This window comes from Podarcis filfolensis (genome assembly GCF_964270895.1).
Source record: "Podarcis filfolensis genome assembly, chromosome: 10".
In the NCBI taxonomy this organism is placed as follows: Eukaryota; Metazoa; Chordata; class Lepidosauria; order Squamata; family Lacertidae; genus Podarcis; species Podarcis filfolensis.
The window spans coordinates 2,956,604-2,970,946 of record NC_139612.1 but is presented as its reverse complement, the minus strand read 5'-3'; the positions used below and the strand labels follow the sequence as shown (position 1 = coordinate 2,970,946).

Below are 14,343 nucleotides of genomic sequence, written 5' to 3'. Positions count from 1 at the left end.
ACTTGTCCTGTGCTCAGCCAGCTTCCATTCCTAAAAAGCATGCAGTACTAAAAAGAAGCAAAGACTGAAAGAGGCACTTAGAAGCAGCATATTTCAATGAGGGAACTTTGATGTTCTTGGAACAGCATGCCACCTCTTGATCTTCACTTCTGCTGCTTTGAATATTCATGTTTTCTACAAATTCACTTGAGGAGAGCTGATCAAAATACAAATTTCTGCCTCTCAGAATGGGAATTTCTGGAACCCAGAGGATGGATGGGTCTGGAGCCAAACAAAGGACTTCCACAGAGCAGGAAAGACGAGGCTGCTGAAAGGATGAAGCACTTGCTCCTACCATTTCTCCATCCTAAATCCCCCTATACACCTGGAGCAGGTTTGCTTTTGGTTTTAATGGCACCGGGGCCCTGTTAAAAGTTGATACGTAGCTTGCCTCGTATTACAAGATAGTTCTTGGATCAAGGAATCTACACATTTCGCAAAATGAATTCTGGTAGAATTCTGAACCATACACTTTCAAAGTGCTCTCTCACATTAAAAAAAAAATCATTGCATGTAGAAAATTAGCAGATCAGAGCAAAATATTTACAGTAGCACTCTTGCCTGTGAGCTAGTTTGCCATATAAAGAGAGGTTTCCCTCTCACCCTTGGAGCCTGAAATAGTACAGACCACAAGCCAACTATGATGACAAACGACAGTGTGGGGTCCTTCCCTCCTTCCAGGGGCGTACCAAGGGGGGTGCTGTGGGTGCCGCCCTGGGTGTCCCCACTGAGGGAGGTGACAAAATGGTGGGTGGCACTTACCGCGGGGCCTGCAGTGCGCCCGAGTCATGCATCTCTCCTGGGAGTGATGCAGTGGCTCGAGTGCCCACAGCCTCCGCGCTGCCCCAAACGGGCTTGAGCACCCGTTGCCTCCCCCTCAGCTGTAGGGCGGCTGAGTGGGGGCAGGCAGGCAGACTCCAGAGGCCCCGTGGAGCGTCCTGCCTCAGCTTGCCCCGCCCCACAGGCAGCTGGCCCCAGGCACCCGATCGGCTTGCTCCTTCCTTCCTTCCTTCCTTCCTTCCTTCCTTCCTTCCTTCCTTCCTTCCTTCTGACCTGGAGCTTGTCATGTTGCCAGGGTGGCACAGGGAGTAAGGAGTTTCATGGCTCCCACAATGCTAGCATCACTTGAAAAGGGAGTCACAAGGAAGCAACACCAACAGAGGATCAAGCGATGCCATTTAACTGAACTGCAGTTCTATTTTTCACGGGTGTCTTTGATAGCTAAACAGTTATTCCAACTTTCAATTCATTGATCTAAAAGCAAGAAATCTCGGTGAATCACAGCTCCTAAAGCACAGTCTTTGTGTGCCTTCCCTGCTGCCCACTTTATTATTGCAATTACAAGCATCATTATGTCATCTTTTTGCTTCACTTTTTGTTTTGTATTGAGTGGAAAGATGATGAGATGCTACAGATGAAAAGAGTATCTCACACAGCATTTTCTCTCCAGGGCACTTGGCCTAGGGTTGAACCCAACTGTGCTCTCAGCTATATGTTGACAAATGCATATGGCTAAGAGAAAAAGAGACGAGGCAGAGAATTTTAATGAATTTTAGGCTAGTGTTACTAATGTCCTTTTCAGAAGAACTTTGCAGGCTTTTTTCCACCTTCAGTCTCTCCATGGGTCGGTTCTCCTGCCTTTAAGCAAAGATATTATTATACATCCACAGTCCTCTTCTGTTCCTGAACTGATTCAGTGGAGCAAAGTATTGGGAAGGGAAATAATGTGTCGCAGTGGTCCCTGACCACTCTTCAAGGGCAGAAGGATTTGCAAATGGGAAGGAGGGTGTGCAACTTACATGCTCTAGACAGACAGTGTCGGTTGCATGATGTGTGCATCCCAAGCATCCCAAGATTGCCAGGTCTCAGAGGTTTACTTGCAGATTCAAGAGCTCAGGGGCTCTGGGGGGAGTACTAAAAAGTCATAACTGGTGGCCCCTGATAGCCCTGTTCTCCATGAATTTGTATGATCTGCTTTTAATGCCATCCAAATTGAACTAATTACCATCATTGAACTCTGCTCTGGGTGAAAAAGGGCTTCCTTTTATCTGTCCTGAACCTTCCAACAGTCACTTTCATCGGATAGTTTTATTAGAGAGGGAGAAAAACTGTTCTCCATCCACTTTCTCCATGCCAGGCCTCATGTTATAACCTTCTCTCTCTCTCTCTCTCTCTCTCTCTCTCTCTCTCTCTCTCTCTCTCTCTTATTAAATTTTATTGAGTACAAAAAAGAAAAAATATACAAGTAACCAACTACAAAAAGATAAAGAAAAGTACATATAACCTTCTCTCAGGTCACCTCTTGTTCACATTTTCTCTGAACTATAAAAGTCCCCAAACCTGCAAACTTTCCTTGTATTGATTATTGGCATTATTGATACTGATATTCAAACTCCAAATCAACCAGCTGGAGCAAAGTAGAAAATAGTTCCTTAGCTGAGCAAACAGTTGCCAAGAATTAAGGAATTAGGAATTGTGATCAGCATCAGAACCAAGCTCACTCACAACTCCTTTCACATAGAAATCTAGGCATTATTTTCTAGCAACCTAATTGGGAAGTGAGGCTTTTCGGTTGTTTCTGTTATTAGCCTTCTGCGAGTTCTTGTTGTTCTATTGCAAATTTCCCGATCAACTTTCTGCCCCTCCCTGTATTAGCACACCCCATTTACATATTTATCTCTCAATGGATCTGAGGAAGAACTTGAGAACAGCAGCATCTAGACAGATCGCCCTATCAAGTGGCAAAGTGATGCTGCTGTGAAATAGGAAATTATTCCTTCAGAGCTGGTCTCCCCTCCCCCATGAAGTTCACAGGCTCACTGGGCAGACAAGCCGATATATCTTACGTCCCTGGCCTCTACAACTCGGGCTGTGCATCTATATTAAATGCAATGACAGATCAGACTGTTTTGAAGAATAAGGTAGATCTCCCCACATCTTTTTATAATTAATATTTTTTAAAAAAGAGTTTCAGTGATAGAAAATAAAGTGATGAAAGAAAAAAGTGCAAAAAATACATTAAGAAAGAGTATAGCATAGTACGTTAAATATAATCAGTTACATTTCCACACATTGTTATATAGATATATAAAAATATTATTGTCCTAATTCATCTATGATTATTAATAACCTACAATATTCTGAACAAACTCATTCCAAATGTCAATATATTTGTCCAGAAAAAGTTTATAAGCAATCCGTTCCTCTGCTGCAAATGCTGTCCTGTCGTCAATTCACTGTTTGTCTTTATTCTTCCAGTTCATCAGAATCAGCCTCTTGGCCACAGTTAGGGTGTGTAGAATCCATTTTTGTTGCCTCATTGTCAGCTTCCATACAATATATTCAGAATAATATATTCCTCTGAAATTTTTAACTTTTCCCCCACAGTCATATTTAGTGAGTATGGGGCACTGTAAAAACATATGTATCAAAGAGGCATAATCCTTATTACATCTCCAACAAAGAGCTACATTAGACAGTCTTTTTTAAATACAAGTCCAATAAATCCTAAATATTATTTTATGTTGTATAAGTCCATCAATATTTAAGATCCATCAATAGGATTGCTATAGAAGCTAAAACTTTTTCCCACCGCATAGGTAGTATTGGAAGATCCAGTTCTTTATTCCATTCATTTCTTAAAGTCTGCATGTCAGACTTATTTATTGATAATAAATATTTATGGAAAGTGATCACTAGTTTTTTAGTTTCAAAAAATTTATTCCGTTGCTCCAATATCTCTGGTGTCATAGAATCATGAAATAGAATCATAGAGTTGGAAGAGACCACAAGGGCCATCGAGTCCAACCCCCTGCCAAGCAGGAAACACCATCAGAGCACTCCTGACATATGGTTGTCAAGCCTCTGCTTAAAGACCTCCAAAGGAGACTCCACCACACTCCTTGGCAGCAAATTCCACTGTCAAACAGCTCTTACTGTCAGGAAGTTCTTCCTAATGTTTAGGTGGAATCTTCTTTCTTGTAGTTTGGATCCATTGCTCCGTGTCCGCTTCTCTGCAGCAGCAGAAAACAACCTTTCTCCCTCCTCTATGTGACATCCTTTTATATATTTGAACATGGCTATCATATCACCCCTTAACCTCCTCTTCTCCAGGCTAAACATGCCCAGCTCCCTTAGCCGTGTCTCAGAAGCTGTAAAAGCTGCCAGGCCAAACATGACACTTAGAAGATGTTGTAGTTGCAGATATTGATCTCCTCACATCTTGCTAAAATCACTTAGATGCCTCTGCCTGGATTCTGCACAGACTCAAGTCAAGAGGAAGTGGAACCTGGGAGCAATTCTTTAGACCATGTTGAGCCACAATTATAGCCACGTCACACATGTTCACACATACAACAAAGATGTTTAAATTGAAATGTGTGAATGCAACAAAAGTGTATATCAGATAAACAGCCATCAAGGAATATAGGTGCCACTCTAGGGGACTGTGGGTGCTTGGGCACCCACAATAATATAATTATGGGGACCAGGCACCCACAAAGACAATGAGCAAAGCTGGCAGGTGGCTGTAGTGCTGCCTCCAATGATAATAATAATAATATTTTATTATTCATACCCCGCCCATCTGGCTGAGTTTCCCCAACCACTCTGGGCGGCTTCCAATCGAGTGTTAAAAACAGTACAGCATTAAATATTAAAAACTTCCCTAAACAGGGGTGCCTTCAGATGTCTTTTAAAGATAAGATAGCTGCTTACCGAGAAGGCCCTCTGTCTGGTTCCCTGTAACCTCACTTCTCGCAATGAGGGAACTGCCAGAACATTGCACAAAACACTGTTTTAGAAGGGGACAGGAAAAACAGAACTTAAAGGGTGGGAGGTTACATTTCTTTTTCCTTTCTCTCTCACCCTATTACATTTTGGCTACCGGAGATAAAGAAGCAAACTGCTCAGAGCAGACTAACTCTCCCAAATCCTTCCAAGACAGCTTGCAGTAAAAAGTGCCCACTTCACCAAACCCAGCTCCAGTTCCCAATAGTGCAATTTCCTTTCCTTTTAGTTACACGGCATAGATGCAGCACTATTCTCTGGTGCCATCTGCAGGCTCCCTCACTGTCTAGCAAGGGCAGCATTTTGAGCACACCTGTTTTCATTTCTACGAGTAGGAGGAGGAAGAGGAGGAGGAGAAGTACAAGCTGACTTCTGTTTATCACTTGCTGCCCCTGGGGATTTCTTTACCTGCATGGGATTACCTTCCTTAATTTGCTGGAAGCTACCCAGAGTGACTGAGTCAAATCCAGTCAGATGGGCAGTATATAAATTTATTATTATTATTATTATTATTATTATTATTATTATTATTAATTTGTTTCCTATAAGAAAAGCCCTTCTAAAACAGACCAAAACCCATTTAGTCCTGTATTCTATTTCCAGTCATGGCCTACGAGTCTTTTTGTGTTTCTCCCAAACAACTGTTATACCATCTCTGAACATGATGTTTTCATTCAGTAATCGCTGCAGACAGCTGTTGATAGATCCATCCTTTATGAAATTTAAAAGTCATCTCTGCCATCTAAGCCAGATGTGAAGACCTCCGGGATGGGACGCCCAGTGTGGCCCTCACCACTTCACCTGCCTTGCTTGGCTCCCACTATGGCTGCTTTTACCCAGCTAGAATGTAGCCTTGGCCTCTGATCATGCCACTTGCTTGGCTGGACAGAAATATTTATTTATTGGTGGGTGTTTTTCTTTTTGTAAATCTAACAAAGAATAAAATACCATCAGGATTAAGGGGCTTTCTCAGGACAGTGGAGAGTGTGCTGTACCCTGTGGGTATAGCGTTGGTAGCAATGCTCTGTGCAGATTGGGCAGTCAAGGAGGGTCAGTGGGGGGGAGGAGTGAGAAATGTCCATAGTTTCACCTGATGAGTGTTCGGGGTTTAGAGTAATGTCAAACAGTCTGCAATAACTATGCCTGGCCTTGTTTGGTGCTGCAGTCAAGCCACGTGCATGCAGGGGACAATTTAGGCATGATCTTTTGAGTTGAGGGGAGTGGACCTGAGAAGTGGACACAGCCCCACACAAAAGACACCATATGTGAACCTGGAATTTGCACATGCCAATTTGTGTGACTCACTTCATTAATGGCTTTTCCCTTTTTGGCAAGGATGAAAGAGTATGGCTCATACCTGATTCCATCCTTTGAGCGGTGTCAGCTGCACTTGCTCCCGAGTTGTGAGTCTTTTTCCCAGCACACAAAGGATGTTACTGTGAAGGTAAAAGTCTGAACCAGCCTCATTCCTGAACCAGACTATGGATTTTCCTTTGAGCACAGTCAGAAGCGCTCAATGAAGGCGGAGTACACAGGGAAGGCAGAGGGAAACAACACGTTTTGTCAGATCATCAAGTTCTGTGGGCTGAGCATTGCTAGCTGCTTTAACAAGGCTATAAATCAATCTTCAGAGCAGAACTAGGTCCTGCTACGAAGTATGGCTCTCTAAACACACTTGCAGGCCCACGTTCCATCCACTTCACAGAACTGTGCATCAGAGGAATTTTTTAAGGATCACACAGTGGTTTTCCAAAAGGCCCAGAGGTGGCGTGAGGCTGTGGGGGGAGGGGGGAATGGGCTTTTAATTTCCTTTGTAATTAGAATTTGATTGCTAGCATAAATTATCTTGCAATGCTTCCTTCCTTTTGTGCAAGTTATTTCCCACAGTGAATAACTTCAAATTAAATGACTCTTATCAACCCCAAGGCATCAGTGTTTAAAATCTCAGAGTAGGTTCCTTCAGTCTGGGAATTATAAATGAAACATAATTATGTTTCTTAAAAAAAAATATCTATGTTGAGTTTTGATTCCTTTTTTCCCATTTTAATTATATTGTCATAATTCCTCCCCCCGACACACCAAAAATAAAAAAGTAAATGAAAATTGGAATGGCAGCCAATGGAAATGAGATACAAAATTAAGATTAACTTTTCTTCAGTTCAGATTGTTAGAGTTGCTGCAAATGGTACCCCTGACCTGACCCTTGTGCAGAGTAGAAATGAATTTGCTCTCCAAAGTTTCAAAGCTTTACTTGAAAATAGCTACATATAAACATTATAAAGATACACAGTTACAATTTATGCTTAAACAAGCAAGCAATGCAGTCCCATCTTCTTTTTTAGTCCTTAATGCAGTTCAGTAAACTTTCCAGAGAGAGATAATAAACTTGTTCATCATAACAGAACATCCCCTCCAACATTTCCTGCTGTCCTAAATCCTCAAACGGAAACATTCAACACCCAACTGTTCCTTAGCATATTTACTATAGCTAAACTCCTAATGTAAACTTCTCTTTCTAGCTTTTCAAATACAATATATTCAAGCACAGCATTTTATGCACATTAAGCCTATATCTTTAACAGAGCCTGGGGGTGCAGTGCCACAGAATTCCACCAGAGGGCTGGCGCCTCTCTCTGATTGGCTGCCAAGAGAGTTAGTCAGAAGGGGGTGGAGCCAGCACTTTGGGAGGGAGAATAAAAGGAGAGAGAAGCCGATAGTCTAACTAAGGGAAAGAGCAGGAGGTGGAGTTGCAGAGTTGGTTCTGGTCTGTGTGTGGAACATCCACTCTGAGGAGCTGAACATCCACAGCTAGAGAAAGGAGTCTCTGAGCTTAGATGCAAAGACCAAGTGCAGTATCTTGGGAGAGTATTCAGACAGGAAGAAAGGGAAGGCTGAGTTTGTCAGTCAGGAGGGGAGGGATCCTCTAGACAGAGAAGCTCCCAGGCCAGTTAAGAGGGGTGTGGGGATCCAAGGGATGGAAGTACTTCAGGAGTGGGAGTGAGGAAAGGTTGGGAAACTGACAGAAAGTCCCCCCTTCTTTAGGAGCCAAAGTGTTAAGCTGAAACACCTACACAACCACTAAGTGAAGGAACTGAAGTGAAATAACGGGAGAGAAGCTGAGCATCGACCATCTAGGCTGGAAACCTGTAACATCGAACTGAAGAGTATTAACTGAAAATAAGCTGCTGAAGTTGAAAAGAAGCTCCATGTTTACTACCTTGTTTAGAAGCCTGAAACACCCACTAGATTTATTAAGTTAACTGTTCCCTGAAAGAACTTCATCTCCTGACAAATCATTTGTTTTACCAACTTTACTCTGTATAATAAATATTTCTTTATTTCTTCTGCCTGAGTCTCCTACTATCAAAGTTTTACTTTCACACAAAACCCCAAAGTCTTCAAGAAGATAGGAGAAACATTGGCTGTGCCAGTAACACTTGATGGATAATGTGTAAGGAAGTCTCTGAAAGTTCTAAAAACTCGGCAAGGATGATCTGTTTGTCTGCAGTTGCTTAATCCAGATAGCAGGACTCAGTCTTGTGGCCAGACATCTTGCTGTAGAGAAAGGCTAAGGGACAATATATATTTTTAAGGTGTATCCCTCACAGATGTTAACAACATGTCTAAAAATGTTATCTGAAAATGTGACCAATTCCTCAAGACAATTTTGGCTGCAGCTTAGTGGCCAATGGGGGGAAGGTTGCTTCTGCCCATGACGCCCGTGTTCTTTGTGATCCATGCAAAATTCATTATTGCAAAACCTTGGATGTGTTGAGTGTGAGGGTATAAGACAGAGAGAACAGCATACCTTCCCCAACTCAAAATTATGAGTTGAATGTGCAGAAAATGTAGTTTCTCAGGAAGCAACGGCGTAGCTGAGGCAACTGTTTCTGAATCATGCTCCAGAAATGAGTAACAATTCTCCATTCTGCTGTAAAAGTAGACATAATTGGGATCATGAGGCATGAACACCTCTTTCATCCCTTCCTGCTGCCCCAGCTGCCACACCCATGGGGTCCTCCGCTGCCTCTTCCCATCACCCCAAACTTAGTGGTTAGAGCAGCAATTATGACAGCCATGGAGAGGCCTCTTTGCAAGGTCTCCATTCCTCTCTAGTACTCCAGAAGAAGCATCCTGTGCCTGAAAGACCTTGGGAGCATCCTGTTTGCCATAGGTGAGAACTCTTAATTGGAATGTCAGGCACCTGGAACTACACATCCCAGGGCTCCTTGCAGCCGTGATGCTGTGGTAAGTATATGGGGCTGCAACACAGATGCAAATAGTCATCAGACCTGTAACATCCAGGATGTCTGAAGGAAGCCTCAACCGTTTATTTTGAGGGCCGTCCTATTTTGAGGCACAACACTTTGATGACTCTTTGTTGGAATATCTGAGTCTGTTTCATCAAGACAGTTAAGCTCATGCTATATGCTGTTAACCATAGCTAATTCTTCATATTCTGACATGGAATGGTAATAAAGGTAGAACCAAATTGTAAGTAAAAAACGAACAACACCATAACTCTGTACAAATGATTAGAAGATTAGTTTATGCAAAATTATTTCTTTGCTGGTTTTAGGTTTGTTGAAGCTCTGTTGACAAAAAATGAAATTGATTGTTTATGCACACTGAAAAGAAGGGCAAATGCATAGACTAGAAACATTGTTTTCTCTCTCTTATTTCTGGCAGCTCCATTCAGTTCTTCCAAATCTGCAGACAACACTGTTAAATTTGATATTTACGGTGATGGGATAGGCCGATACAATGTCTTCAATTTCCAGCACAATGGTGGTAAATATGCCTACTTAAAGATCGGCCAGTGGGCAGAAACTTTGACCCTTGATGTTGACTCCATCCACTGGTCCACAGATGTTGTTCCAACTGCCCAGTGCAGTGACCCCTGCCAACCTAATGAGATGAAGAACATGCAGCCAGGAGATGTCTGCTGTTGGATTTGTATCCCCTGTGAACCTTTCGAGTACCTTGCTGACGAATTCACCTGCTCAGATTGTGGACTTGGGCAATGGCCCTCTACAGATCTCACCAGCTGTTATGACTTACCGGAAGATTACATCAAGTGGGAAGATGCCTGGGCCATAGGGCCTGTGACTATCGCATGCCTGGGCTTTGTTTGTACTTTCCTAGTTGTGGGGGTCTTCATAAAGCACAACAACACTCCCTTGGTCAAAGCTTCAAGCCGTGAGCTTTGCTACATCCTCCTCTTTGGAGTCTTCCTCTCCTACAGCATGACCTTCTTCTTTATTGCCAAGCCCTCGCCAGCCATTTGCACCTTGCGCCGTCTGGGCCTGGGCACATCGTTTGCCACGTGCTATGCTGCCCTCCTGACGAAAACGAACTGCATTGCCAGAATATTCAATGGGGTGAAGAACGGGGCTCAGAGGCCTAAATTCATCAGCCCACGTTCTCAGGTCCTCATTTGCCTGAGCCTTATCATGGTGCAGATTGTGGTGGTGTCTGTGTGGCTGATTTTGGAGGCCCCGGGCACTCGTCGATACACCATCCCTGAGAAAAGGCAGACTGTCATATTGAAGTGCAATGTCAAGGATTCTAGTATGTTGATCTCCTTAATGTATGATGTGATCCTTGTAGTCTTATGCACTGTGTATGCCTTCAAAACAAGGAAGTGCCCAGAAAACTTCAATGAAGCCAAATTTATTGGTTTTACAATGTATACGACATGCATTATTTGGCTGGCCTTTCTGCCAATCTTTTATGTGACATCAAGTGACTACAGGGTAAGTTTTCCACCATCATTCCAGTGCAATATTAAATATTCTGCTCAGATTAACCAATGAAAGTCTGCTGTTTTTATGTGTAGTGGATAGGGAGCAGTGTATCAAGGAACAGGAGAATCGCAGCCACTGCTTCTTAGAATACACAGGATGCTAATGCAGGATTGGGGCTTTGGGTTCAAGGAGAGGGGGGTTAACCTTTCTTCTCCCTTAACTGCGGTCCAAATGAAAAATCACTCCACCACCCCAGTTTCCCTCCCAAGACAAACAGCAGCTTTGGGGGACAATTTTGTTGGGACTATGTTGGTGTAGGAAGAAAATGAAACCTGCAGTTCTGAACCTGATTGGGTTCCCTCACACTTGACATTTACACAACTTAAACACACTTAACATCACACAAAGTTTGGCACTTAGCATGAGAGTAAGGTCATTACATTTACACAAGTAAATGCAGGAATCTTTTTGCCTAATGTGGGGCTCAAACGCATGACCCTAAGATTAAGTGTCTCATGCTCTACCAAAAGAGCTGGATGTCATCTTTGTAGTGCTGGAGGGAAAGCATATATGAGATGGTAGTTGGAAGTATAAGCACTTGGGTGAAAATATGGTCAATACTATTCAGCGGCAGCTTGGGTCTGAATATTAATGGCTCAAGGACAAACAATAGTAAAAGTCTGTTGCTTGCAGGAAAATTTCAAGCAGGGTGTGAAGGCATTTAACTATTGTTGGAGATTGTTCATGCTGGACTACATGAACTCTTGATCTGATTCACTGGGACATATTTTTGGTCTTCTGCTCCTATGTTCCAAAAGGAATTGAGTTTGTCTTCCTGTATGTCTGGAGAATAAGGCTGCTCATCATGGTGGCAGCATGACTGCTCTTGCGTTCCCACCCTGCTTGTGAGTTTCCCATAGGCATCCCATTGGCCGCAGGGTTCGAGGGGCCTCTGGTCTGATATTGTGTTTGTATTGGGAATTCAGAATTCATTCCTGCTGACCCTTCTGGTTTTTCTCCATGCAGGTTCAGACCACAACCATGTGCATCTCCGTAAGTCTCAGCGGCTTTGTTGTCTTGGGGTGTCTGTTTGCCCCCAAAGTGCATATTGTCCTCTTCCAGCCACAGAAGAATGTGGTCACGCACAGGCTGCATCTCAACAGGTTCAGCGTCAGCGGAACAGGAACCACTTATTCCCAAGGTAATTAAAGATCATGGCTGCTGCCTTCAGAGCCCCCCCCCCCATTCTTGCCCTCCTAATTTCTCCATCACTTGGTGGGGTGGGGGGAGCAGGCAGAGACAAAAGTGGGCAGAGAAGCACGTGTGAATTCTACGTTTGTGCAGGAGGCTAGTTGCCATGTGCAAGGGCATATAACATGCCCCCCCCCTTCAACAAAGTAAGACACTTTATTTGAGGACATTTTCCAGCCAGGCTGGACATGCCTGGAGGAACACATTTGGTCCCAGGGGGCTGCGATTTCCCGGTCATGGTTTACGGTAATTGAATTTTGAAATAAACAGCGCCAAGGCGGGTGGGAAGTAGCAACTGAAACACCCAGTATTGAAACAGGGGGGGACTTGGGTCTTTCAAATTTCAGCAGCACCCTGTGCAAGGCAAAAACTGCCCTGCCCGTCTTTCCCCTTCCGTTCTGCTCAATTCACTGCATCATATATTGTGATGCCCTGCAGTGCCCCCTTTGCCCAGCACCCAGTCTGGAGGAACCTGTTGCGCTGCTCTAAATCCGCCTCTGGTTGAAAGCAAGCAATAAAAAAACCAGCATTGGTTTTATTTTTATTTTTAAAACCCCAAGTTCCAGAAATGGGACAGACGCAACTAGGTTGTTTTTTAAAGACACTTATAAAGCAACCAGCTCAGCAACCAGCTTGCTGAGAGCCACAGAAGAGGCAGGAATCTAAGGGGAGGTCAGACATCAGCATGCAGGATGGACAAAGCCCTTCACCTGCTGAATTTCTGCCTCCCATGCAGTTGTTAATAAACAGCACCAGAGAAACAACTGGTATATGGATGTGAGAGAAAATAAGGGTATTCCCTTTATATTTTCTTTCAACCCTTAAACATGCACACAAAACACATGCTCAAAGCCTGCATGATCCAGCTGATAAGAGTCCTGGGTACACAGTGCAAGAATTCATTGAGTTCCTTTGAAGAAGCATCACCTTCAATTTATATCTATAAAAGCTAGGTGTGTGGGGTTTAATTGGTAGGTCAGTCAACTGAACCAGTGGTAGTTTGATTGAACAATTGATTTACTTAGTTGCAATACTTATTTCTCACTTTTTATCCCCGAGAGGCTTTAAAAGTGTCTTGCACAAGAAAAGCACGCTCTAGTTCAATAACACGTTGCTTCTAAGGTGCCTAGCAGCTCCCTGGGGCAACACTTCCCTCCCTCATCCTTGGTCTTGACCCTTCAGCTGCCATCTAGGAGCAAGGCCTTCTGAGGTGAGGGAGTGGATCTGAGCAGCTGAATGGTGCTCAGGCCATAAGGGGGACAAATCCTGCCTTGCTTGCAGTTGCCAAGGGACAACTCTCCCTGATGTCTTCTGAGGCAAGAGACTGGAGGTGAGCACCTGAACTCCCCCAGCCCAAGACGGGGGCAAATCTTCCTTTGACTGGGCTCTAATAAACTGAAAGCAACCGATTACTGGATTACTGATAAGAGGCATTACATAAGCCATGGGATTTTGAAAGTGCTGAGACTTATTTGCTAAAAATCTCTAGCCACTGCAATTCTCAGGATTCCATACTTCAGATTTATGGTATTTTTGAAACTGTGGCCTACATTTATTATTTATTATTTTATTTATTGAATTTATATACTGCCCTATACCCGAAGGTCTCAGGGTGGTTCACAGAACAAAATAAGAATATAAAACCACAAAATATATAATCAAAATGAAAGCAACAACACAATAACCCCCCCAAAAAACCCCACATTTTAAATAGGATGCCCTACTATTATGCAGTCCTAATGGCTGTTTCTGTATTATCATCTGTCTGGTGTTAAGGCATTTAGTTCTCCTCTTCATCATTTCAAGACCAAGTGCTATTTGCACTTGTATTAAAAACTCTCTGTAGCTGCTGGCAATGTTTCTCTTTCAGCCTCTGCTAATGTGTATGTGCCAACCGTCTGCAATGGAAGAGAAGTTGTGGATTCCACCACCTCATCTCTGTGATCATACAGCTGGCGCTGGCATTCCTAGACAGCTGGGAAGAATTGCACATTTCTTGTGGACTATGGAAAAAGAACAATTTTTTTTTTAAAAAAAGACTAGCTTTTTTTTCTAGAAACAGTGTAATAAATTATTTTTGAGGACTGTACAGTATATAGTGATGTTCTTTTTAGAACAAATTTAGAGCCTTCTGTGATTAACTGTTCTAAGGGATGTTGCTGTGCCACCATGTTGACTCCGCAGTGAGCCGAAGGTCGGCTGCCATGTTTGGTGGCTTTCTTTCTAATGAGACTTTTTGTAATTCCTTGTTGTAATTTACTTAGACCGCATTTCTATGTTGTATATTATGGTTACATTCTGTGCAACAAATGGTTTTCACAGCTGTATTAATTAATGTAAAGTTGTCAATAATAAAACCTGAAAAGCTTTTCAGCATAATTGCCCTTTTCCCCGCTAAGAGGTTACTAAATTTCTTCCCCAGCAGGGTAATGATAAATATGCCTTAACAGAGCAGTTATTTTATACTGGTTTTATTTATTATTTTATTTCAGAATTTATAAATTACTCTACATTCAGA

At 42.9% G+C, this 14,343-nt stretch overlaps 1 protein-coding gene across 2 annotated transcripts in view; it reads left to right on the top strand.

Moving 5' to 3' along the window:
- The window catches only part of GRM3 (glutamate metabotropic receptor 3), a 144,035-nt gene extending 130,184 nt beyond the window's left edge, over window positions 1-13,851 (top strand). For both annotated transcript variants that reach the window (XM_083575040.1, XM_083575039.1), the window contains exons 4-6: window positions 9,517-10,583; window positions 11,601-11,775; window positions 13,696-13,851. In XM_083575040.1, coding sequence (XP_083431166.1) covers window positions 9,517-10,583; window positions 11,601-11,775; window positions 13,696-13,769 — 1,316 coding nt within the window. In that variant the 3' untranslated portion in view covers window positions 13,770-13,851. The remainder of the gene's footprint in view (window positions 1-9,516; window positions 10,584-11,600; window positions 11,776-13,695) is intronic.
- Window positions 13,852-14,343: the final 492 nt, after the last annotated feature.